This window comes from Podarcis gaigeae, assembly GCF_964106915.1.
Source record: "Podarcis gaigeae genome assembly, chromosome: 15".
NCBI classification, from domain to species: domain Eukaryota; kingdom Metazoa; phylum Chordata; class Lepidosauria; order Squamata; family Lacertidae; genus Podarcis; species Podarcis gaigeae.
This window is the reverse complement of record NC_139692.1, coordinates 22,219,017-22,243,575: the sequence shown is the minus strand read 5'-3', so window position 1 is coordinate 22,243,575 and position 24,559 is coordinate 22,219,017. Positions and strand designations below refer to the sequence as shown.

The 24,559-nt window shown below is 45.3% G+C and overlaps 1 protein-coding gene across 3 annotated transcripts in view; it reads left to right on the top strand.

Annotated features, from left to right (window-relative positions):
* The first annotated feature begins 1,910 nt into the window (after positions 1-1,910).
* Positions 1,911-24,559, top strand: part of TRIM29 (tripartite motif containing 29) — a 48,248-nt gene continuing 25,599 nt past the window's right edge. For all 3 annotated transcript variants that reach the window (XM_083714043.1, XM_083714042.1, XM_083714041.1), the window contains exons 1-2: positions 1,911-2,980; positions 22,179-22,274. In XM_083714043.1, the coding sequence (XP_083570169.1) occupies positions 2,138-2,980; positions 22,179-22,274 (939 nt within the window). In that variant the 5' untranslated portion in view covers positions 1,911-2,137. The remainder of the gene's footprint in view (positions 2,981-22,178; positions 22,275-24,559) is intronic.

Sequence of the window (24,559 nt, the reverse complement as noted above, 5' to 3'; positions counted from 1 at the left end):
CAAAACAGTAGTGTCAAAAGCTCCCTTGTGAGGGAACCAGTCCTGTAGTAGACTGCTCACCAGAAACTGTTATCTGGGGAGGTTTGGACAACAAAAATGGCATAACATTTCCCAGTCTGAGCACCAGAATTACCATTTCTTCACACACTTCTCCACACAGTGCACAGTTCATCTATGGAACTCACTCCCACAGGAGGCAGTAATAGCCAACAACTTGGAGGGGCTTTGAAATAGGATTGGACAAATTCACGGAGAAGACTATCAGTTGCTACTACCCATGATTCCTGTGCTCTGCCTCTGTGATCAAAGGCAGTAATGCTTCTGAATACCAGTTGCTGGAAGTCATCCGAGGGGAAAGTGTTGAGTTTCCTGCAGGCATCTGGGTGGCCACTGTGAGAACAGAATTCTAGACCAGTTGGGCTCCATTTGGCTTGACCCAGGAGGAGCTTTTTATGTTCTTACGTCCTTCCAGCCACATTGAATGGAACATTTGTGGAAGTGCTTCCTTTATTATTTTGCAGAGTTCAGTGGCTGGCTACCTGAAGTTCATTCTCTCCTACTTGAAGTGTTAAATCCAGAACAAAAGCAGGCAAGCAAGCAAGCAAGCCTTGCATACTTGCCTCAGTACATCTGAGAACACAGATCTCCACCCTAGAACATTCCTTAATCGACTCAAGTTCCCCAAAGGCTATTGTCTTAAGAGATCACCTCAACCCAAGAAGCAGAGAGTGAAGGAAGGCGGCGGCAGCAGGGGAAGGAGGGATTAAGCCCAGCATATATAGTCATAAACAGCCCGTGTAATTTGTTTTGTTTTGTTTAATGACCTGCGTTTTTAAACAATTAAAGCACATGTCCCGTGCTTCTGTAAAGGAGCAGGCAAGGCCTATTGTGAACCACTAATGAAATCCTAATGCGGAAAATTATAAACACAGACGCGTACAATGCCCACATTTATTGAAATGCTCTGGTAGCTATTAAAAGCTTTGAACTAACTGGGTGCGCAGATAATTGGAGGGCCATCGAGAGAGGAAAAGACCTGACGTGTGTTGGGATATGTGTGTGTCCACAGAGAATCAGAATAAATAACCAGGAGGGCAGGAATATAGGAAGCTGCCTTATAGTGAGTCTGACCATTGGTCCATCTAGCTTAGTATGGCACACACTGACAGCTCTCCAGGGTTTCCGGCAGGGGTCTCTCCCAGTACTACTGAGACATGCCAGGGACTGAATCTGGGACCCCCTGCATGCAAAGCAGATGCTATAGCACTGAGCTATGGGCCTTCCCCACATGAATACTCATAGGTGAATGAAGACATTTCTGCCAATCTCCACTCCCTCTCATTCTCTCACCATTTGTCAAGAGAGTAAGTGTGCAGAATGTTGTACTTTCAGCCTCCTTTAGATAAACTAGTAAAGTGTTGCAGTGCAGGCATTCAAACAACAATGTCAGAAGCTGAGATTCTCAGCTTCAGACATTTTCTGCTTCTAGTTCTCATGGAAACTCTAATATCCTTAGTTTATTATCTGATTATGACTCTTTGCATCAATTCCAATGGCAAGCCTAGTTGCATGTACACACAAGCAGTCCACTCCCCCCCCCTTTCTTGTACCTTACACTCTACATATAATCCTGCTCATGCAGCAGAGAAGGTCACTCCACTCCTGCTGTCAACAGAAGCAACTATTTTCGAAGTAGGTAGCAGAACTGGTTGCTGCCTCTTAATGAAAATTATTTTTGAAAGAAAAAAGTGACACATAAACAACCCTTCATTCCCAAACCTGGTTAGACAAGAATGTTCTTGGGTGTGGGCTGGCTTGTATAATTAACTATGCAGCTGGCTCTCTTGATGCCTTTTGTAACATCTCTCTCTCTCTCTCTCTCTCTCTCTCTCTCTCTCTCTCTCTCTGGCTCTGCCCAGTGTAATTCAGGTATCTCACTTCTCCTCCCCATCTTTCAGGTGTGGCATTTAGGTAAAGCTTTTGACGTATTGTTCTTCCATTCCTTGCCGGGACAGCAGCCAGTGAGGTTGCCGGCTTTTGTGAAAGGGTAAGGTAGTCCAAGACTTCTGCCGTTTCCTGACAGTTGCAGGAGAGAGAGAGAAAAGAAAGTGTTGAGGCCAGGAGGAAAAACTACGGGATGGAGGCAGCAAGAGCAAATGGGACCACAAGTAAGTCAGAAGACGTGAAGACCCCAGCCTCTCCACCAAGAGAGGCAGAAGAAGGGAAGAAACCAACTAGCCCAAGCAAAGGGGAGAAAGATGCCAACAAGAATAACACCAGCCCTGCCCTGGAGATAGAACAGCTCAAAAAATCGATATATTCTGGGGGCGACTGGAAGAGGCCAATCATCCAGTTTGTTGAATCCGATGAGAAGAGGTCAACCTATTTCAACATGGAGTCTGGGGAGGGCAAGAAGCCAGTGTTCCCCTCCATGCCTCTAGGGGAGCCTCGGAGGTCCCAGATGTCCTTCCCAGAAAGAGGGGACCTGAGGAAGTCTATATACAACATGGAAACAAAGAAAACCTTCGCCAGCGAAGGGGATGTGAAGAAGCCACTGTATTCCAGTGGGCAGATTGCAGATCTGAGGAAACCCACTGTCTCCCTTGGGGAATCAGGAGACACCAAGAGATCCAACTTCAACCGGGTGAGCAGAGGGTCCAGTTCAAGGCCCCGGGTCCTCGAAGAGGTCCTCTGCGACTCCTGCATTGACAACAAGCAGAAGGCTGTGAAGTCTTGCCTTGTGTGCCAAGCCAGCTTTTGTGAGCTCCATCTGAAGCCTCACTTTGAAGGGGCTGCCTTCCGGGATCACCAGCTCCTTGACCCCATCAAGGACTTTGAAGCCAGGAAATGCCCTGTGCATGGCAAGACGATGGAGCTTTTCTGCCAGACGGACCAGGTCTGCATCTGTTACCTCTGCATGTTCCAGGAGCACAAGAACCACACCACGGTGACGGTAGAGATTGAGAAATCCGGCAAAGAGGTATTGTTCCTTTCCTACATATTATACTGGATCTTTACTCTTTCCATATCAGGAAGGGAAACATCTTGATTCAGTCTCAAGTACCCCATTTCCAACCCAGCAAACATTCTTATGTCTAATGACATAAATGTGATACAGTGGGCCTGTCCGGCTGGTTCACACATGCATGCCTATCACTTGATATCCCAACATGTGATGGTTTGCACCCTGCTATGTGTGCATTGATATAGGATATAGGAAGAGCTGCCTGACACTGAGTCAGATCATTTGGTCCATCTGGCTCAATATTGTCTGCATTGATTGACAGAAGCTCTTTCAGCCAGGGGTTTTATCCAGACCTACTTGCAGATGCCAGGGATTGAACCTGGAACCTTCCTTCTGCATGCAAAGCAGATGTTCAAATACTGAGCTAAAACCTTTTGCCTTAGAAGTATTTTGAGGCAAAATGTTATGAAACTCTCTGGTGTTGGCAGATTCACGCATTCCAGTTGCTGCTTGATGCTGGAGTTTGCAAACAAGGAGCATGCATGTGCAGACTAATTATTGATTGTCAAGATGAAGGACAACCTGGGTCTTCATACCTTTAAGGGGAGGCCCCAAGTGCCATCCTCAAAGAAGTTAGGCTATATAAAAAGGTTAGGCTCTGGGGACCGTTCTGACATTTGGAAGTCAGAAGCTGGGTTGTTGGTATAATCTGGATGTGTGCTCATGGCAGCTGTCAGGACATATGTCTGTGGGACCTGGGGTGTGTGTCAGGCATGGATGGTAGAGAGAGAGAATGGAAGACAGGATATACTGTGCTCGTGAACTGAATTGAGGGTCATTGTTGTAAGGGTGTTTCTGGCGCTGTAAAGTAGCTGAGTGACAATTACAGTGAACAGTTTACAAGGCATGGGTGATTGATGGGTTAAAGCTTGATGGGTTTCGTGCAGGAGAGAGAGAGTAAGAAAAAGAGAGACTGCTGGAAACTTCTATGGCTTAGCCCTCATATTTCTGGAAAGAATAGTTTTAGCAGGTACAACTTGTCATGACAGAGCGCTGCAGGGTGAATAAGGATGTACTCATCTGAGGGGGACTTACACCACATAGGAGGATTTTAACACCTTTCCGTTTCTGTAGAAGGGGGATTTTTACCTCAGAAAACACCTGGAAGGAAGGGGATAATATAGATAAACCCAAATATTTTTGGACTTTTTATTCCTTGAATGATATAAGAGGATGAAGACCCTGGCTAGACGTTTCCAGTGTCCACCCCTCAAGATTCTGCCCCCCAAATACTTAACATCAACCTGTCTTCTCTTTTTCCTCTGTCTCCCTACTTTTCTTTGAGAGGTGTTTATTTTCTCAAACGATTTTCTTTTCCTTTTCTTTCTGTTTTGGGTACAACACCCTCGACACTGAAGGTGCCTAGTGGCTTAAAAAGGTATAGTCATGTTTTATACAGGGAGCCTCACAAAATGGTTTTAAAGACATCTGAATAATCATAACAAAAAAAATTTCTCTCAGAAACAGCTGAGAAGACTTTTTTTTTAATGAAAGGATTTTCAATTTATTTATTTATTACCTAAGAAGAGGTGGAGAATTAGGGGAAGCTAATGGCTGTGGCACCCATTGAAAACTCTATCTGATGTGTTTTCTCAACTAAGCAGCAGTTCATGAGGTAATAATTTCCTACATGTAACTGCTAAAGAATAGGCCATTGGAAATAAATAGATGGCATTATAAAAACAGTCAGGCCAGTCAAAATATTGGTCAGAGGCACCCTCAACAGGAAGTGTATAATTTTAGGATTCGCAGCAGCAACAAAAATCAATGTATTCTCACCTCTAAATCCTATCCAGCATTTCAGCCAGCAATGCACTCTAGGCTTCTCCAATCTATCCACACCACTGTGTCTTCCATTTTTCCTTTTCTTGCTGACACCCAACATTTCACGGCCAGTGAGTGTTGCTGAATTATCCTTGGAGTTTCTCCCAGAAGCAGGCTGACACCTCCATCTTGTTTCCCAGTGACCCCATTTTGAATACAATCCAGTTGTTGCTGATGATTCAATTTAAATCTTGCGCATCCTCCCGAAGGAGCCCACTGGCTCCCAGATTGGCACTTGTTCCCTGAGTTTGTTATTAGAGGCAATGATAGTCCTAATGGAGGTCAAGCAAGTAGTCTATAAAGTTCAGTATTGTCAACCCTGATAGGTAATGGAAGGATACCTGGGAGCCCAGAGATTGGACACAGCAAAACAGATATGCACATAGGGATGGACTAATCTGTCAATATCACTTTCTCTTGGTTCCTCATTTGTTTCCACTTTTAAGTTCAGTTGTTCACATTTCTGCAAAAGTTTGTGATTTTTTTTTTAAGTCCTCATGAAAATTCATCAGCATTTTAAGTGCTCACTTCTCTTAACACTCACTTTTGTATGCAATTTCCCCCAACATAATGCATTTGTATATGCTATTGTCACTAATGCATGCATTTTGCTGCATGCTTTTCCCCGATGTATGCATTTTTGTGCACATTATTAGAATGATGCACTGCAAAATTCGAGAAGTGTGAATTTCGATGGATGGCTGTGTTTCGGTTCTCGTTTAGTTTTGAAAAGGGAGGATTTGATAGATTCAGCCTTCAAGGTGAACTGAACTAAATTTCTCCCCATCCCCAAGAGCAGAGCATCACGTCTCATGGGACAAACTACTGAGAGGGTTAAAGAGATGACGAACATGTGGGACTAACTAGGGATCTGGGTAACCCTTAAACATGTGCTGATGTATCAGGGAAGGCACATAGCTCACTGCTTTGGACGCAGAAGCTCCTGGGCTCAATCCCGCCCATCGCCAAAGGTTCAGGTGGCAAGTGATGTGGAAAACCTCTGCACAAGACCCTGGAGAGCTGCTGCCAGTCAGAGTTATGCCCTGGGCCTGTTGTTGTTCAACATCTATTAAAATGGCTTGGATGAAGGAGTTGAGGGACTGCTCATCAAATTTGCAGATAACACCAAACTGGGAGAGGTAGCTAATGCTGCAGAAGACAGAATAGGATTCAAGATGAACTGAACAGATTGACAAAGCAAACAAAATGAATTTCAGCTGGGATAAATGTCAGGTTCCACACTTAGGCAGGAATAACCAGCTGCACAAATATAATATGGTAGACACCTAGCTTACCAGTATTATATGGGAAAAGGATCTAGAGGTCTTAGTAGACCATAAGCTAAACATGAGCCAACAGTGTGATGCAGCAGCAAAAAAGCTGTTCCACACTGCGTAAACAGAAGTATAGTGTCCCAGTCAAGGGAAGTAATAGTACCACACTATTCTGCCTTCTTCAGATCACACCTGGAGTGATCTGGAAGGTGTGCAGAGGAGGGTAACAAAGAGGATAAAGGGTCTGGAAACCAAGCCGTATGAGGAACAGTTGAGGGAATTTGGTATGCTTAGCCTAGAAAAGAGGAGACTGAGAGAAGATGTGATAGCCATCTTCAAATATCTGAAGGGCTGTCACATGGAGGGTGGAGTAAGCTTGTTTTCTCCTGCTCTGGAGCATAAGACCCAACTCAATGGCTTCAAGTTACAAGAAAGGAGAGTCCAAGTTTCAAGAAAGGAGATTCCATCAAGAAGAACTTTCTGACAATAAGAGCTGATGGGCAGTGGAACAGACTCCCTTGGAATGTGGTGGATTCTCTTTCATGGGAGGTTTTTAGGCAGAGGTTGGATGGTCACCTGTCATGGATGCTTTAGCTGAGATTCCTGCATAGCAGAGGGGCTGGACTAGATGACCCTCAGGACCCCTTCCAATTCAACAGTTATATGAGTGTCAATAAGACTGGGCTAAGTGGACAAATAATTTGACCTGGTGTAAGACAGCTTCCTATGTCCTTAGCTACAATTTTGTTTGCCTGTACACTGGGAAAAGTAACAAACCTCTTTTTATTATTATTATACCCCTGGGATAGTAACTTTCAAAAATAAAATAAAATGGAGGTCATGAGCAAGAATTTCAGAAGATGACATTTCAATGAGTGTTCGTCATTTAGTAAGGGATTAGAAACTTGTTGTTTCTTTTCCCCATCTGCTGGCCTCCCTAGCTTCATTCCAAAGCCTTGCCTGTAGGCTGTGATTCACAAGGCATGCCAGGACTTGAGGGGAGCTGAAATTAACTGGAAATCTCCTGACCTGATTCTTGCTGCTCATGTAGATAAAAACTGGAACTTGGTTTTGAGCATTGCTCGCTCACTCTGGTCTGCATATGAGGCTGGGGTGAGAGAGGCTTGGTATGAAACACTTTGGAAATGGGGACTCTGTCACCCTGCCAATGCCAAGGGAGTTAATGTCTTTTTGAGTCAAAGCCAAGAGCCCAAACACAGAAAAAATAGTTGACCCAATTTAAATCCAGCCAGGTGTAATGCTCTGAGAGTTACAAACTGGCTTTTTATAAAATAAAATAAAAATAAGAGTTTGGATTTGATATCCCACTTTATCACTACTCTACGGAGTCTCAAAGCAGCTAACAATCTCCTTTCCCTTCCTCCCCCACAACAAACACTCTGTGAGGTGAGTGAGGCTGAGAGACTTCAGAGAAGTGTGACTAGCCCAAGGTCACCCAGCAGCTGCATGTGGAGGAGCGGGGAAGCAAACCCAATTCACCAGATTGCTCTTAACCACAACACCACATCGAGGGCAGCCTCTTTTTTACTGCTTTTTTTATTCCATCCCCCCTTTAAAAGCAGCTCAGGATGGTGTGTATGCCTCTCCCTCCAATTTATACTCACAACATCCATGTGAGGTAGAACAGGCTAAGAGAAAGTGACTGTCCCAAGATTGTTCCGTTAGTATCATGTGTGAGTGGGGATTAAACTTGGTTCACAGTGGTTCTAAGTGAGAGGTGGCTAAGCTTGCACTATCCAGAAATGGCTGGATTACGACTTCTATCAACCCTGTCCATTGGTCATGGTCACTGGGGCTGATGGGAACTGGAGTCCAACAACATCTGAAGGACCACAGATTAGCCACACCTGCCGTAAGTCACCGCAATGGCTTATGTGGGATATATGCAAAGCTGAGGAGCCGTTTATGAGTCTCGCTTGCTTGCTAATCGCTATGCATTTATGCAGATTGCAAGTGCTGATGATGTAAAATCCAAAGGATACCTGGGTGTGTTTTTTTTAATTGCAACTTCTGCCCACCCGTTGTACGTCCATTTGAGGAAACTGTGTGGAAATGGTAGCCTCCCCTCCATTATGGAACTTGAAAAAGCAAAACAGCAAATGTCTCCTTGATGACTTGTCTTTATATCTAAGATCTGCGATAAACCCACGAGAGTCAGAAATGTGGCAACACCCCTTCCTTTCTCTATTTTCAGCAGAGCATGCTCTAGCCTTTAGCAGTCAGAGGCAAATGCCTCTCAGAATTTACTGCTTTCCAAAGTTAAGCCCAATATGTGAGATTCCAGCAGGATTATATGATTTTTTTCCAGCTCTGTCTTTCTATTTGAATGTCAGAGCAGATGCTAAGACTGTGTGAGGTGTCATGTTACCAACTGTATTATCCTTAAAGCTCCTTGGATTCTGTTCCTTTTTCTTTCTCTTTCTTTCATTTTCTTGCCGAGGTTCCCCCCCCCTTTTTTTTACAAAAACTTCCTGTCAAAGCTGCCAAGCCTTCAGGCTCACAGAGTTGAAGAAAGAGTGAAGGAAAAGTTTACAAAAATACCCTAAGTACAAAACAGGGTGGAAAAAAAGATTACTGAATAAAGATCTTTTTCACACACAAAGCATTGCAGCAAACATTCTCTGTTAGCAAAAGAGAGTTTTACAAACAGAATCTGGAAGTGCTTCCAGGGAGCTAGATACATTTTTTATATTTATAAATATTTTTATTTCCAGTACTCTTTTTCTGAAGGTTATTTTTCTCCCTCCACCCACAAAAACCTGATAAAGCATAAGAAATATCTGACAACCACAGGTCTGGAAATAACAAAGAACTGTGGGCCCAGCCCTCATCTTGTGTCAAATCTCATCTGAGTGAGAAGGCTTTGATTTCCCCCCTGCCTTTTAAAATTTATTTTCTTCCTCCTTGTTTCCTTTTGTGGGCTTAATGAAGCTCTTTAGAAGCACTGTCAGTGACTGGAACTGGGTGTTTCTAATTTAAACAAAGTGGTGTGCAGATGAAAATCTGTTCAAAGTTCTTAGCCAGCCTTTGATACTTCCGTGCTCACTGGAGAAGGGGGCTTGGAGACTTCCCATAGCTTTGAGAGAGGTTTGTGTTTTGTAACAAGTTTCCTCTCAGAGAACAAACAAGCCTTCCGAAGTATATGCATTGAATCCAGTTCTTTGTTATCCCTTATTGATGAAAGGACTGTTGCTATTAGGAGAGGTGCAAAAACACGACACACAAATCTGGCTTCTCATAGGAAGATAAGAAGCTGCCAGTAGGGACCAGTGTAAAGAGAGACAGCCCCCCTTCTGACACACTGAATTTCTGTTGCTTAGCTGAGCTGGGGCAAGGAAGGGAGGTGGCGAGTTCAGGACTGGTGCTTCTGCAGGACAGTACAGTGGTACCTCGGGTTACATACGCTTCAGGTTACAGACTATGCTAACACAGAAATAGTATCTCGGGTTAAGAACTTTGCTTCAGGATGAGAACAGAAATTGTGCTCTGGCGGTGCAGCGGCAGCAGGAGGCCCCATTAGCTAAAGTGTTGCTTCAGGTTAAGAACAGTTTCAGGTTAAGAACGGACCTCCAGAACTAATTAATTACTTAACTTGAGGTACCATTGTACTCAGAGTGGTTTTGCTGGTGCTTCCATAAAGCCCTAGAGCCCCACCCTGCCCAACCACCATCCAGGTAAGTTGTAGTGATGCTGGTGTCAGGAGAGCAGCTCTGTGGCTCTGCCACACCACACATTGGCCCATCTGGCTCAGTATTGTCTACACTGAATGGCAGAAGCTCTCCAGGGGTTCAGATAGGGTTATCTCCCAGCCCTACTTGGAGATGCCAGGGATTGAACTTCAGACCTCTGCTACTGAGCTATAGGCCTTCTGTATATGTCCCTGAGTTGGCTCCCAATGCAGAGGCTGTGATTTATGGATGGGGCTCAGTCTTGGCAGTTCTGAATTAGGCTGAATTAGAGGTGGGGTTTGTAAGACCAGATAACAGTGGAAAGAGAAGAATCTCTCTCACACGCTGAAATGGTGGTGTACCTGCCCCTCCTTTCTCCCAAGCTGACTGCTAGAAGATCTGGCTGGCTTCTTAGTTTTGCAAAATGTCTGCCGCTGCTCTTGGTACCACAACCAAAGAAGGTGAGACCCAGTGGCCTGGGTTCACAGATAAGGCTAAAACATGGTTTGTTTAGTCACAGTGTGGCTTGTTTGAACACAAGAGCTCAGCCCACCAGACAAACCATGGTCTGATTTCTGGAAAAGCAGAAAAAAACCCCATGGTTTGTTGACTTACACTTGAAATGATAACATTCTCAAAATAAGTATAAAATCAGTAGTTTTAAAAACATGACTAGTTTGTGAACATTCCTGTGGCATCTGGTTGACCAGATGGAATGCTGAGTTGGAAAGACCCATTGCTCAGTGGAGGTATAAGGGACTTTGTGTGTGCTTGGCAAATTTCATCTACTGTTACAACTGAGCTGGTGTGAAAGTCTAATGCTTGTGTCTATCATAAAGGGGACTTCTGCACTAGTGATAGGAGGGGTCTCTTTTATTCCACTGCAAAATGTTAAACACATAAGTTCTTCATTTGCCATAAAAGAAGCAAAGAACTTGACTTATTCTGAGTTTTAAGCTTGTGATTTTCAAGATTTTTTTGGGGGGGGGAGGGAATAAAAAATGTTGTTTTAGTCCACCCCAATGACCTAGTATTGTAAGTCTTTATTGGCACATTGATCTTATCAGTGTTGTAACATTACGTGAGATCATTGTTGGAGAGCAAGATTGAAAGTTAAGAAAATTAAGAAACCAGAAACTAAAGAGTCAACCACTGGAGTTAATCAGACAGACTTAATCAGTAAGTTACTGGACATAGCTAGGTGTTGGGGAGTCTGTGATACAATAAAATAAGTGACTTTCAGAATGACTGTGATGGGGTCAGCTGCATGGATTCCAAACAGAGGTCAAGGGCCGTTTGGGAATAGAAGCACATCATAATTCATTATACAAGAGTCACATTCAGCCATTCTCACCACTGTGGTTGGGTTTGGTCAGGGCTCTTGCAAATGAGTAGTGGGAGGAGATTTGGGTGAACACCCAGAACTTTCACTGAGGAATGACAAGAGGTTGCTTGAGTTTCCTCTTTCATCACCATATTGATTTGAGATCATCATTGCCTCATGGTGCACACAGATCAGATATATGTGTTTAGCATATTCAAACTCTGGCTTACTTTTCACCTTCCCATGCATGTCACATCCCAGCTCACATGCGGGTGGCTAGCTTTATTCTTATTCTGTTATCCTACTAATGTCTACAACCAGTTCCTGCGGGTGGGGAAGTTGGCCATTTGCTGAAGTCTCAAGACTGAGAAAGAACCCACTGTCTGAACAGCATTTCCATTCTCACTTTGCATTTCAGAGGGAAGTCAGATATAGCTGTCAGGTGGGAGCCAGGAGGGCAAGGTAGGAATCAGAGCCAGCAATTCAGAACCAGAGAACAAGCCAAGAGCCAGGGAAGACAACCATTGATCAAGCAATGGTCTGAATAGGAAGCCCTTTATAGCTCTTTCTGTTGAAGAGAGTCAATGTTCAAAGTCCAGATGAGCAGAGACCATTCAGGACTTGGGAACCTTTTTCTGCTTAAGCCAGACTTCCCCAATGTGGTGTCCTTCATATATTGTTGAACTATAACTCCAATCAACTCTGGCTTTTGGCCTTACTGGCTAGTGCTAATGGCAGCTGTAGCTCAAAACATCTAGTCAACATCTGATTGGGAAAGGCTGGCTTAAGCAGTTACATCAACTTGCAGCTCAGGTGGTTTCTTGCAAGAGTCAGCCAGGCCAGGATGAGAGCCAGATTTCCTTAAGACGTTGATGGATCCATGCAAACATGGCCCCCTGCACTGTACTGCTGCCCTATCAGTCTCCCCTCCAATGTTATTGCTGTTGTGCCAGGAGATGCCACTACCAATCCCTCATCTTCCCCTTCTGGACCTGGATTTCTCTCTCAGGCAGGTAGGCAGGCAGGCAGGCAGACAAGCTGCAGTGGTGCTTTGTAAAGCAAGCCAGGCCCCAATGCATAAATGCTGCTCATCACCTTACATTGCAATGCACGACATCAAAGTTGAACCCTGAATTTTGGGTAATCTAAGATGATGTCTGTCCGTCATGCGTTGAAGCCAAATGCTGGTTTAGCTCCCATTCCTGAGTGCTGTAGCCCAGGCATAGGCAAACTCTGGCTCTCCAGATGTTTGGGACTACAATTCCTATCATCCATGACCCCTGGTCCTATTAGCTAGGGATGAAGGGAATTGTAGTCCCAAACATCTGGAGGACCGGAGTTTGCCTATGCCTGCTGTAGCCAATTAGCAGTGCATCTGAATGAGGGGAGTGTTTTGTTCGGGCAGCAGTAGTGTGCAGTAGTACCAACTGAGGTCTCTCAATGCAAGGGCAGGGGCAGCAGCAATGCTGAATAGGAGTCCTGGTAGGTGGGTGTCAGGGGTAGATATGGACCCTTCTGAGTTCCAGGTCCACCACCAACCATTACAAGTCCCAATGTTGATCCTGAACCATACCTAAAGCCATGGGGTTCCTGGTTCTAACCTGGCAGCTTCTGATATTGCACTCATGAAGCTCACAGCCAACACAGGAGATGTTTCTGCTTACATGTCTTGCACCTTCCAGGTTAAGAAAACCCATTGAAGGTGCCTTACCCAGGGTATTCCATCCCACCCTCATCTTCTAAGAGCCAGCAGGGGAAGTATCTATGCAAATGTCACAAAAAGGTGGAATGCACTCATTGAATGGTAACGGGATCATTGAAGCACATGTGCTGGCGATGTGGTTGGCCCTCACATTCCCAAGGTTTCTACCTGACACACGCCTTTTGTGCATGTAATTTGCCCCCCTCCCAAATTGAAGTGGTATGATCCCAAGAGCCACATCATTTCCATGGTACTGTAGATTTTGCATAAATATCAAATAATGTAAACACAATAAGGAGTAACCTACACTCACTGGTCAGGATTGCCTCTTCTGGCTCAAACTGGCCGGACAAATCCTTTTCAAATGCTGCTTTTGCTCAGCCCAAGAACATGTTCAGCACAGAAACAAACACTAGGCGGTTCTGAAGAGGGTGATCTTCAAAAGGGATCACATTGTGCTCCGTGTATTGCATGTGAAGTGTGGGTTGCCAAGAGCTGACCTGAAGGGGACTCTAACATCCTTAAGAGCTGCACTACCGAGAGAAGTTCTGAAAGCACAGCATCTCCCATGGGGTGGCATTCTGACAAAAGGAAGCACACCTGTCTGTCTGCATTGCTCCCACTCTCCCTGTCATGCAGCTATTCAGAGCATAGAGTCTTCTTTGGTTAAGGAGATGGAAATTGATTCCCAATGCCACAGATTTTAGGTGGGGTGGGACAAAGCAGTGGTTGTGTGTTTGTGTGCAATGGTTACCAAATGACCATCCTGATTATCTCATGCCTCAGCTGGGGCATCCATCTGATCAAGATGGATTGGTTTTGATTATCTAAATTAATTCAGCAGGGATTTTTTTGGGGGGGGTGGATGTGTGCAGCTCAAAAGTTGTCCTGTCTCCCTCCATTTTCTGCATAGAGAAAGGAGGCAGTGATGGCCACTTGCTGAAATGCCTTTAAAAGGATTAGACAAATTCATAGAGGAGAAGGCTTTCAATGGCTATTAGCCATGATCTCTATGCTCTGCCTCCCTGGTCAGATGCAGTCATGCTTCTGAATGCCAGTTTCTGGAAACCTCAGAAAGGGAGAGTGGGTTCTTGTGCTCAGATCCTGCCTGCAGTTTTCCCACAGGCATCTGGTTGGTCACTGTGGGAACAGGGTGCTGGCCTTGATGGGCCACTGGCCTGATCCAGCAGGCTCTCCCCATGTTCTTAACAGCAATATCCTACAAGGAGACATGTGGGATTGAGGTTACCTGGAGGGACCCCTGTGCATTGCAGAAACCCCAAATTGAGGTGTTTTCTTAAAAAATGTACTCCCCCTACTTTAAGTGGGTCTGACTGGATGTACTACCTGTGCTCCTAAGTTGCAGGAATATAATAGGAAGAGAGGAAGCAAGTCGGAGGATTGCTTCTTCTAGTTCAGTACTGTCTCCACACGGACTGGAAGCTGCTTTCCCAGGTTTTCAATAGAAGACATTCCAAGCTCTACCTGGAGATTCCAGGGATTGAACCCGGAACCTTCTGTGTGTCAGTAAATGCTCTGCAGATGAGCTGCCGCCTGTCCCTTCTGCCACTGAGCACAATGGGATGGTGCTGCCTCTCAACTGCCCATCCATCATTTCATCAGCTCCCTTTGGTCTGATAATTTTTCTAGTCAAAATTGGCAAAATCGTGCCTCTCTCTAATGATAAAAAAGTTTAGTAAATAATGATGGGTGTGGACTCTATTCCATCTCCCTTGTTTCCTTTGGTTTAATTCCTCCATTTCTCTCTAGCCATATCAGCTTTCAACATATAATGGGAATATACTAGTTTAACTGCTTCGGCTCTCCCTCAGAGAATCCTGGGAAATGTAGTTTGGTGATGGAACCAGGAATTAGTCCAAGAAGCTTAACCTCCTCCAAAGTTCTTTAGGAAGAAGGAATGACTGGTGAAAAAGTTGAAGCCTCTGTGGGCACACACTCTCCTTCTCCCTATTTGTCCCTTAGTTTTTCTGCCTTGCCACCTAGCTGTGGTGTCCCACTGATCAGGGCTGGTTTAAACCATTCATGCCATTCCAGTACAGAGGAAGGCTCGAGGTGCAAAATTGTTAGGGGAGCAAAATTTGAACACCGGTGCTGCCTCAGTACAGCTATGTGCTTCCGTCACTGGGCTTTGTTGAAAGTGGCTTCTCCATGCGAAACAGGAAGTGACCTCTCCAGACAATGGAACAACTCTTATTTTCTTGTCTCTGTGGCTGTGATCTCCTGGGTGACGGGGACACTGTTAGGCTGTTGAATGTGCATGCGTACTCTGTCTGTTTCCCTGCCTCCCCACCCCTCCATGCAGCCCTGGGCACTGGCAACCCACGCTACGCCATTGGTGGGGAAACCTTAGCCCAGGGGCTGAAAATACCCCCAAGTCCATTTATTTGGCCCTTGAGACCCTTCCATCTCTCATCAACCTTGTCCTGCACCCTCCCCAAGTGATTTTGCTCATCTGGATGTGTCCATGGATGGAATGTGTTGGATGGAATGAGAGGAGTTGAGTTCCTGTGGAGAAACCCCTGAGTTTTATGTGCCTGGAATATAGTGCCCTGTACAAAGCTAAGTCACACCCCTTCCTTTGCCCACTTTTGCATCTGGCCCTGCCCACCATGGATGTGTGACCCATGGATGCTTGCTTAGGAGTGAATGTGGCTTCCGGGTTCCCAATCCTGGTCTAGCCCAGTATTGCCTACTCTGGCTAGCAGCTGCTCTCCAGAGTCTCAAGCTATGCTTCCCCCACCACTTACTCCAGGGGTCAGCAACCTAAGGCCCATGGGCTGGAAGCGGCCCATCGAGATCGTTTGACCAGCTCATGAGCTGCCACCAAACCAAGTTGCCCACTCGCGTGGGGACTTGCTTCTGCGGCACTGGAAATCACATCTGTGCAGATGCAGGCACTGGAAAATTGCATCTGCACACATGCAGATGCCGGAAATCACATCTATGCGCATGCAGACGCTAAAAATCGTGGGCGAGCGTGCTCACGCACATGTGCAATTCAGCCCAAGAAGAGATCTTCGCGGGACCGATCCGGCCCAGGCAAGATAAACCTTGCTGAACCCTGACTTACTCTATGCTCCTTTTTAGCAGGTCAGATCACTGGTCCATCTAGCACAGTCCTGTCTACACACTGACCAGCATTGGTTTTCCAGGGCTTCAAACAGGGAGCTTTCCCCAGCCCTGCTAACCTATGACCTATCCATCATCTCTAGGACAGGAGTGAGAGGCCCGCTCTGAACACTTCAGCCTTTGTGGAGACATCAGAACACGTCCTTTGAGTCTAAGCCTCTTCTTGATTTACTCCTTTCTTCTCAATTTTTGTATTATGAAAAAATTGCTTCCTCCGGCCCTTTCATGAGCACCTTTAATATATGAGAAATCACACTTCTCCCACCCCTTTAATAAATCAGACTCTCTTTGGTGTACTCCATTACCTGCCTCGCTGCTCACATTTCTTCCTCCGCCCGCCCCCTTGCCATTATGGCTGTTTGGAATGCGCCAGGCGAGAGCATCCTCACGATCTCTCCTATAAATCTTTGGGACAAAAGTGCAATCTTTGTGGATGGCAGTGGTTCCAAGGTCTGGGCTACCCTAAATTACCGGTGAAATTTTAATTTGCCATCACTCCAGCTGTGCCTCATTGTGCCGCAGAGATTGATGTTGACACAGCTCCCATCTCCCAGATCAGGAACGCGAGCAGATCAAAGGGATTATGGCTTATACAATGAGTTAGTAACTAAAGGTTTTTTTAAAAAACCTCTTGAATCCATCTTGACGACAAGCACCATAAAAGGTCAATTATCCATTCCCTTTCTCTCTCTTTGAAATTGTCTTTCAAGCTCTGCCTAGCCCATACATCGACAGGGCTGCCAATCACTCAGTATTATACCGCTCTATTAAAACTCTGAACAGGTAACCAGCCAGGGAACTCCAATAAAGCCGGCCCTACCATTAGGCACCATGAGATGGCTACCTCAGATGGCAGAAGATGGGAGGATGGAATGGGGATGGTGAGTTATTGGAGGGGAGAGAATTGTGTGTGCCACATAGTCTGTGCTGAGGTCATATCCACGTCATATTTAAAGCACATGGCTCCCACCAAGAATCTCAGGAAGTTAGTTTCTTAAGAGTGTTGGGAATTATAGCTCTGTGTGTGTGTGGGGGGGGGTAAGCTACAGCTCCCAGGATTCTTTAGGAGAGAGGTCTGGTCCTCTTTGATAGCCAGGAGCATTAGTCTTCTCTGTCCAGCTCTCACTTTGCCTCAACCCTGGTGCAAACTGGATTAGCGGCTGGGTGAGAGCTCTGAGTACAGATGGTCATAAGTGCCTGAATTCATAGAATCATAGAGTTGGAAGGGACCCTCAGGATCATCTAGTCCAACCCCCTGCAATGCAGGAATATGCAGTTGTCCCATACAGGGATCAAACCTACAGCCTTGGCATTATCAGGCACCAGCTTTGATCATGCTTGCTTGAGCCTCAGACTTCCACCGAATACTACCTTGTCCCTCTCTTTCATGGACTCACCTTTGGGTCCACAACTGAGTAGCAGGCGATGGAGGGCTTCCTTGAAGATTCTCTGTGGTGCAATGAGTCAGTGTGTCTGGCTGTTAATCAGAAGTTTGGTGGTTTGAGCCCACCCTGGGATAGCTGTGGGTTGGACTACATGACCCTTGGGGTCCCTTCTAATTCTACAATTCTAGGATTCTAGAAAGACCCAAGTGAACTTCATTCCAAGGAAACAAAACTGTGGGAAAGCATCCATCCCTGGAGTCTCTGACTGCTTGGAGGTTGGGGTGGCATGCAACAATACGTACATATTAAAATGAAATAACACTCAAAAAGGAATATTTTGCTGACTGCATAATTCACTTAAAACAAAAAGCCCCAGAAACTGTAAAATCATGAAGTGACAGGGATAGCAAAAACAGGCATGTAGCTTATCCTTCACAAAATAAGCTTCACTCTCCTTTTCCTGGGATGTTAGCTAGGATTTACCCCATTTTTCTTCCTTTTTTTAAAAAAAAGATATACCATCATATTTAGAATAATTGAAGTCTTCTTTTTTTCTAAGTAACATGCAGGAGCATGTTATATTACTTAACATCCTAAAATACCCAACTTCAAAGCTTTATTAAGTTAGTTTCACATGTCTCCACCTTTTAGGAGATTGCACTATGTTCTGCCGCGGGCAACTTCCTAAAGTCCTATGACATTCTGATCACTTTGGAGCACAGGTGGTACATACTCCCAAACGCCTGAAAGATCTGTTCCTTCCCTATAGACTCTCTTGGGTGTACCATCAGTCTCAGAAACTTGGTGTGGTCCAGGAGAGGGCCTTCTTTGTGGCAGCCCCTGTGCTGTGGAACTCCCTCCCCTGGCACTTTCAGTATACAGTTTCTGGAAAATACTGAAGACACACCTCTTTACCCTTTACAGAAGACCCTTTACAGAGGTGTATTTTTTTAGGACCGACCTTATTTCTGTGATTGCCAGTTGTTTTAAACTGTTTCTGATACTGTGTTTTAATTGTTGTAATTTACCTTAGGACCTTAGGCTGAAGAGTGAATAAATGATGATGATGATGATGATGATTCTACCCATCAGACACTATATTGCTGCCCCAGGCAAAATATAGGAAGGTGCCCACCACCCCACCGCAATTCTATGTGCAAATGTTAACTAGACAGGTAGCTAAACTGTATTCCACTTTGCTTGCCTCCACTGGACATGAGAGCATCAAAGGAGTGCAGGGCAGACTGGGCGGTATTCTAGCTTTTCCTGCCACAATTTCTACCCATCTGCTGCATTCTGCCTAATGGTAGAGCCGGCCCTATTCACTGCATTATACTCCATCTACCTGCCCCGAAGTTCTTTCACTACCTCCTTGGGGACAGAGTAACGGGTGGAACAAGAAACTGGGTCCCTCTGGGCATTCTTTTGAAAGCCTGAAACTCTCCTAGATGGAGTTTTAAGCATTTGAGTGCAGTACTTGAAGGCTTGAAGGGACTCAGTTTTTTTCCAAGAAGAAAAGAGCCTCATGTTCGCTCATCCCTAGATGGGGCATGAAAGATGTTTATGGCACATCCCAGAGCTGGCCCACCCATGAGGCAGGCTGAGATACCTTACCTCAGGTGGCGGAAGCCTACAAGGTGGCAGAGAACCAGTGCCGGCAGCAGCACTTGAGATCTTATGAGATCTCACCAAAATCTCATGAGATCTCATGCACTTTGTGAGTTCTAGCCTGAACCCACTGGAACCCACCATCATTCAGCCCAGGCAAAGGAGACCGCTGCGGTAGCAGGGCAGCAACTTCCTGTTTTGCCTCAGGCTGCAAAATTGGATGTGCCACCCCATTACATACATTATAAACACATGTACTGGATTCCATACAAAATGGCTTGACCATCATGGCTTTCCACCCAAAGGCATAATGGGCATTGGTTTTCTCAAGCTGCAGAAAGTGCTTTGTTAAGAGATCACTGGCATGTCTACGGTGCCATAGTTCATTGGGTTTGTTGGAGGGTGGCTGAGCTGGCTGTTAAACCAGTTCAGGTAGGCAATTGAGGCCTGCCCTTAGCGGAACAGTTCCTGGTTACTATGTGCTTGCAAAGTCCAACAGCAGTGTGAGACCACACATGATTTGAGGGGCATGTTCTCAGATCCACACTATCCCAATCTCATGACACAGGTAGTGTGGCGTAATGGAGGGAGTGCTTTCAAATTTCTTTTATTTCCTGCTTCTCATGGGCTGACCTTGGGCAAGTGATTGCCTCTCAGCCTAACTTACTTCTCAGGATTGCACCATAAGGCAAAAGTGAGATGGAAGATTTTCTTGCCTTATAGCCTTAGGGCCTGGGTGTGAAACAAATTACAATATTTATCTTTTTTTTTTAAAAAAAGGGTCCACCCAAGAGATCTGATAAATTTGGCTGAGTTCTTCCCTTTCCATTAGATATTCAGCATGTGAAATGGTGTTATTTATCTGCATTGTAGATTTATTGCAGAGTGCACCAGGTTTTATTAATGAAAGCCGCGTGTTGACATAGGATTGTAAGAGGTTTTTTCCTCGATTCACTTTCTTAGTTTGGCAGAGAGAAAATAATTCGCCTTTTGTCACCCATCTGTTTTCTGGTTCATCTGAAAAACACAATGTTTGAATGATGTCCAGGTTAACTAAGCTGCATTAGTTGGATTGTGCAAATGTGTCCAAAGCCCCTGTGGGAATTTCCAAAGACTGCTAAGCAGTAAGATGAAGAGAAGAGCATGCATGTTTTGGATTAATTGATTTGGAAATTAAAGGTTGTTCAATTCCAGCAACACCCATAACTAGAGGTGTGTGTGTATGAAATTTGGAGTATTAGATGAATATAATAATGAATAAAGATGTGTCTAACACTTTCAGATATGTTTAGAGACAGTGCTCTTTTTCCAGTACCTTGTCAAGTTAACCCTTGCCTTCCCAACTGTGGCCTCCTTCCAAAAAGGTGTCTTGTACTGCAATTAGGTTTGGACAAAAGGTTTTCTGTCGGGGTCAACAGGTGATTGCTATGTTTCTTTTGGGTGGGTGAAGTAAGAGGGGCATCGGGGCAAGGAAGGAATACCCCTGGCCAGATTGGGAAGCCCCAATGACTGTCTTGTGGGTCACTTGTTCCCTACCTGCTATCCAGGAAAGAAAGGAATTCTTAGGGAAGTTTTTAGTGTTTGATGCTTTATTGTGTTTTTAATATTTTGTTGGGAGCCACCCAGAGTGGCTGGGGTATAAATAAATCATTAGCATCATCATCATCATCATCATCATCATAGTATTCCTGTCTCATTGATGTAAAATTGGGACCAACATAACAGTCACTTAGGTGCCTTGTAGTGTTCCTTTCTAGCGGTGCTGTGTTAGCACACACAGGATAAACAAAGGAAGGCTAGAAAAAATTGTTCATCTCTCAGGACCAAGTTATCTTTCTCTGGGTGGCTAAATTTCATAATGTGGAGACATGAATTAGCATGATAGTAATTTGATTTGGCACGATGACTAAATGGTGCCTCCACATTCAAGTGCAGTGTATCTCTGGATATAGTAGATGTCGGGGACAAATGTGCCTTACCTGCTTGTGATCTTGTGGCTGGTCACTGTTGGAAACTGGAGACTGGGCTAGGCAGACCTTTACTCCACAAAGCAGTTCTTAGATTCTTACAAAGAGCAGCTATGTGAGTGCAGGGCTCCAGGTGTGTTGTGGGATGAACTACTGATGTGAAACTGACCACGTGCCTAGTACACGCCACACAGAAAGACTGCACGCCAAGTGCACAGCAACTCCAAGATTTGCACTAGGGCAAGCACGCCTATTTGTGGGTCTCATGCATTGAAATCCAGGTGTCTGTCATAGAATTGTAGAGTTGGATCCCAAGGACCATGTAGTATAGCTTCCTGCAATGCAGGAATCACAGCTGAATCACTGGGCCACACTTTATGATGGAGAAATAGGGGAAGGCGCAGAGAAACGTCTTCCTTCCAGATGGCCTCTGTCACATTTTCATCTACCTGGACAAACCTGATCTTTGGACAGGCACATTGTTCCTAGAATCATGCACCAGTCAAGGGACAGCCAGCCATGCAAACACATCTCTGCCCAACTCTTAACCTTTTCTGCCTCTGCTCTCAAGGCTTGGAAGGGACAAAGTGGGCTGTGATTCAACAGTGCCTGAGCGAGCTGGTGGATTTCAGTCCTTCTTTCTCCTCTCACTGTCTTCCTCACCCTGCCTTGATCATGGCATCATCAAAGGGCTAGATGCAGAGTGAATGAATCTGTGGTCATGTCTAAACAAAATTTCTGCCGAGGGCGTCCTCCTCTCTGTTGCAACATGGGCCACGTCATCCTGTAATTACATGGAAAACTGTTATTGTTGTAGCGACACACCCTGGGCTGGGCCCTGGGCTTCAAACACATCTGGATTTTGAAATTTGGCTTCTTGACACCCTCCACCCCCCACAGCAATCCACATTAATGTGATGGGGGGGGAGCATAATCCTAACCCCCTTAAAAAACCAATTCATGAGGGTAGATAGAAATCTGCCCAAAGCTTTAAGTCTAGTTTTGTGTCTGTGTGTGTTCGGCTTGGGGATTGGGATTGTCTGACCCAACTAGTGAGATTATCTAGATGAGCTTGGTTATCTCTGATAGCTACTCCTAATTGCCAGTAACCTGTAACTCATGGGAGTTGCAGTCCAGGGGCCAAGGGCAAAAGTGAGCAGCATCTGTGGGCTTTGAAGCTGCCTCCTAGCAGAGTATGATTTCATTGGTGGTTTTCTTTCCTCTCCACAGACTGAGCTCTCTCTGCAGAAAGAGCAGCTGCAGCTGAAGATCATTGAGCTGGAAGATGAAGTGGACAAGTGGCAGAAAGAGAGGGACCGTATCAAGGTGAGAGCCACACAAAATCCTCCCACTTCCCTCTTCTTCCCAAAACTACTGCCCCCTCATTGCTCTGCTCATTTCCTTCCTCCAACTTTTTGCACTCCAACAGAAGCCATGTCCACACCATACATTTAAAGCACTTTGATGCAGCTTTAAACAGTCATGGCTTCCCTCAAAGAATTCAGGGAGCTGTAGTTTTGTTAAGGGTGCTGAGAGTTGCTAGGAGACTCCCTCAGAAAACTCCAATTCCCAAAGTTCCCTGTAAAGAGGGAACTTAAGTGTCATTGGCCCGATCTTGTGGGATGCTCTCCCAATAGAGATTGAGCAGCGAGGTTCTGCTTCAGCTTTCAAATGCTTGCTAAAAACATTTCAAGTCCACCAGGCTTGTGCAGGCAATGAAAACAGATGCTTTCCACAATAGCTAGATGATTTCTGATATCATCATCATCATCATCATCATCATCATCATTATTATTAAATATATACCATTGTAAACTATTCTCACACATTTTTATGAATAGTGGCATATCAATGTTTTATAGCCAACTAAAAGATGCGGGTGGCAAGCCTAGGACTTGCCGATCAAAAGGTCGGCGGTTTGAATCCCCGCGACGGGGTGAGCTCCCGTTGCTCGGTCCCTGCTCCTGCCAACCTAGCAGTTCGAAAGACATCAAAGTGCAAGTAGATAAATAGGTACCGCTCCGGTGGGAAGGTAAACGGCGTTTCCATGTGCTGCTCTGGTTCGCCAGAAGTGGCTTAGTCATGCTGGCCACTGTACGCCGGCTCCTTCGGCCAGTAAAGCGAGATGAGGACCACAACCCCAGAGTCGGTCACAACTGGACCTAATGGTCAGGAGTCCCTTTACCCTGACTAAATAAATTTCAGTGAGTCTACTCTGAGTAGAACCAGCATTAGATACAGCTGGAAACTTCCACCTTCTTCTGCCTTGTTCTTTTTTTCTCCTCACTTCCATTTCCTCCCCATATGGTTCTCCTAAGATGTCATTTTGCTTCCTCCGCTCATGTTCTCACCTCTTGCTCACTTTTCTTTTCGAGTATCTCTTCAGGGCCAGACCAACCGCATGGGCTAGAAGTGGGGGGGGGGGGAGAGAATAGGCCCATACATCTAACTTGGCAGAAGGCCTGGAACACACAAGCTCGTCTCACACTCCGGGGACTACCCAGCGCATTTAAATTCTGTGCCTTGGCTCTGCCAGAGTTGTCTGCTTATCTCGACTGCCAGAGCTCATCCCTGAATATCCGAGGGTGTTGCAAAAATAAAAAAAAATCATGTCAAGCAATATATGCAAAGCCGGCTTTTTCTGTTTCCAAATCGCAGGAGAACGCCTGTGCATGGGAACTTCCATTATATGGATTCACTGTGCCCCATGTTAATGTAATCTTCATTCTTTTACTACTTATTACATTTTTTAAAAAATAAATAAATCCCTGACCCACCGCAAAGGAGCTGAGGGTGGCATGCCTGTTTATTTGTTCTGTACCCTCTACCCATTTTATCCTTTCAATAACCTTACGAGGCAGGACAGGCAGGGAAGGTTTGTCTGGACACTCAGTGAGCTTCATTGCTGAGTGGAGCTCTGAACCTAGTTCTGCATCAGTTCTAGTCCAGTCTTCCCCAACTTGGAACTTCAAGATGTTGCTACACCCACTAGTGGCCTAAATGATCTGGAGGACACCAGGTTGGCAAAAGTCTGACTTAAAAGTCTCCCCAGGGTTTCACAGGACTCCTGATTCACAGGGAAAAGACCAGAATGTTTTGAGTGCAGGATTTAGCTGAGAATCTCTGTGTGGGTGGAAACGTTCTCAGTAGAAACCGCTAACGTGGTTAGATCAGAAGAAACCTGGGAAGCTATCAACTGATGATGATGTCATCTTGAAGTGCTTTGTTATACCTCCGCCCTGCAGGTTGTACTGTGCACAAAAGCACCCTTTCAGACTTCTCCTTGTTCAGCTACTCTTAACAATCTAGACCAGGGTGGGGAAGCTTCTTCCAGTCCAAAGGCCACATTTCCTTCTGAGTAGGCTTCTGAGGGCCACATGCCAATGGTGGGTGGAGCCCGAGGGAAAGTGGATGAAGCAATGAATATAAATTTGACTTTTTGTCAAGTTTCTAATCATGCTCACATACCCCTCTTTGTCCTCCATCTGGACAAGCAAAAGGCATCATCAGAGGTGAAGGATACAACCTGGACAGGGGAAAAACACTCAGGGTATGAAACAAAGCCAAAGAGGGCCAGTTGGAGAGACCTTGGGGGCCACATTTGCTCCTGC